The sequence below is a fragment of the Musca vetustissima genome, unplaced genomic scaffold, assembly GCF_032173495.1.
Source record: "Musca vetustissima isolate MV318-11 ecotype Yass unplaced genomic scaffold, APGP_CSIRO_Mvet_v1 utg173427, whole genome shotgun sequence".
Lineage (NCBI taxonomy): Eukaryota > Metazoa > Arthropoda > Insecta > Diptera > Muscidae > Musca > Musca vetustissima.
The window spans coordinates 6118-7406 of NW_026886199.1; the positions used below are offsets into that span (position 1 = coordinate 6118).

The 1289-nt window shown below is 35.9% G+C and overlaps 1 protein-coding gene across 1 annotated transcript; it reads right to left on the reverse strand.

The window, feature by feature from the left end:
- Positions 1-632: 632 nt before the first annotated feature.
- On the reverse strand, positions 633-1139 carry LOC133333708 (uncharacterized). The gene has a single exon (XM_061541993.1). The coding sequence runs from the start codon at positions 1137-1139 to the stop codon at positions 633-635; it is 507 nt and encodes a 168-aa protein (XP_061397977.1).
- Between the last annotated feature and the right edge of the window lie 150 nt (positions 1140-1289).

Below are 1289 nucleotides of genomic sequence, written 5' to 3' on the forward strand. Positions count from 1 at the left end.
GACGTGATGGTTTTAAGCAAATTGTACACTAAAGATCCATACCATAGTTCGATTGACTATGGCATGGATCTCTGGCAGGTTTGCTTGAAATCGGTTCATATATAGATATAACTTGGCTTCCATATATAATTTCGACTTATTTATGTTAATTGTACGCCAAATATTCAATGGGTGTCTGATTGAGATTAAATTTTAAACAGTACAGCGACGTCTTTTCGGATACATATGTAAAATATACCCAAAGTGGTGAAGGGTATCATATAGTCGGCCCAGTCCTACTTTACTACTTTCCTTACTGGTTTTAATGTGGTTCCTTATGATTTTCAACCACTGTCCGAAGAATCCCATTCGATGATCTCTACTCGAAAAGGAGTGGTCAGTTATTTTGTTAAATTTCGTCTTAAAATTTATTGGAAAGCAAAATCATTTCAATTAACAGCAATTTATTGCATTAACAAAATTGTGGATTCAAACAAACGCGACTGAGAGAGAGAATCCAAATGCACTGAATATTTTTTCTTTCCCTGTATGAGAGATAGAAGATTAACATCAAATGAAATTACAGACGAAACGAATAAAAATAATTCGGCCAGTGGCTCAGCAATTTAGTTTAATACACAAATCACCGTAGGCTAGCACCAAGCAACAGCAACAGCAGCAGCAACACACAACCGCAACAGCAACCAAATAGCGAGCATTTGACTTAATTGAGAATTATCAACAGCAGCAACGGCAGTACCAGAGGATTTTAAATTCGTTGCCAATGTATAATGCAAAAGTTGTCGTTCCGGCTTAACGAACGCTTCATGCCTTCTACCGTTTTGCTTCAAACAATGCCGTATCAATTCATCGGCTATTTGCAAATTGTATTCATGACACAAACCCATGGCACGTAAAAATGTTATTTCAGTGGATGATGTGACACAGGTATAACTTTGTGGACCACTGCTATGTATAACAGGACACGAATGTAATTCCGATAATTTCATTGATATAATATATTCGGAGGACGTATTGACTTCTTTATAGATGGCGAAAGGTTCACCGATATTTATTAATTTATCACGATATTTAATAGATACCTCTTGAGGGTAGCGACCGCGACAATAACGTTCAAAGGTACCATACTTGATGAACATACAGTGCGTTTGAACCAAGGCGAACAGGATCGGCAAACAAAATATTATTTGAAATATTTTGAAATTTATTTGTTGTCGAAATGTCATGGGGACATTTGAAATACTAATTTTAATTTCAGGAGACCATATTGGAAATTTTTAATGGTCATT

Bases quoted from the DNA above. Each gene is read 5' to 3' on its own strand.
- LOC133333708 (XM_061541993.1), bottom strand. From the start codon at position 1,139: ATGTTCATCAAGTATGGTACCTTTGAACGTTATTGTCGCGGTCGCTAC.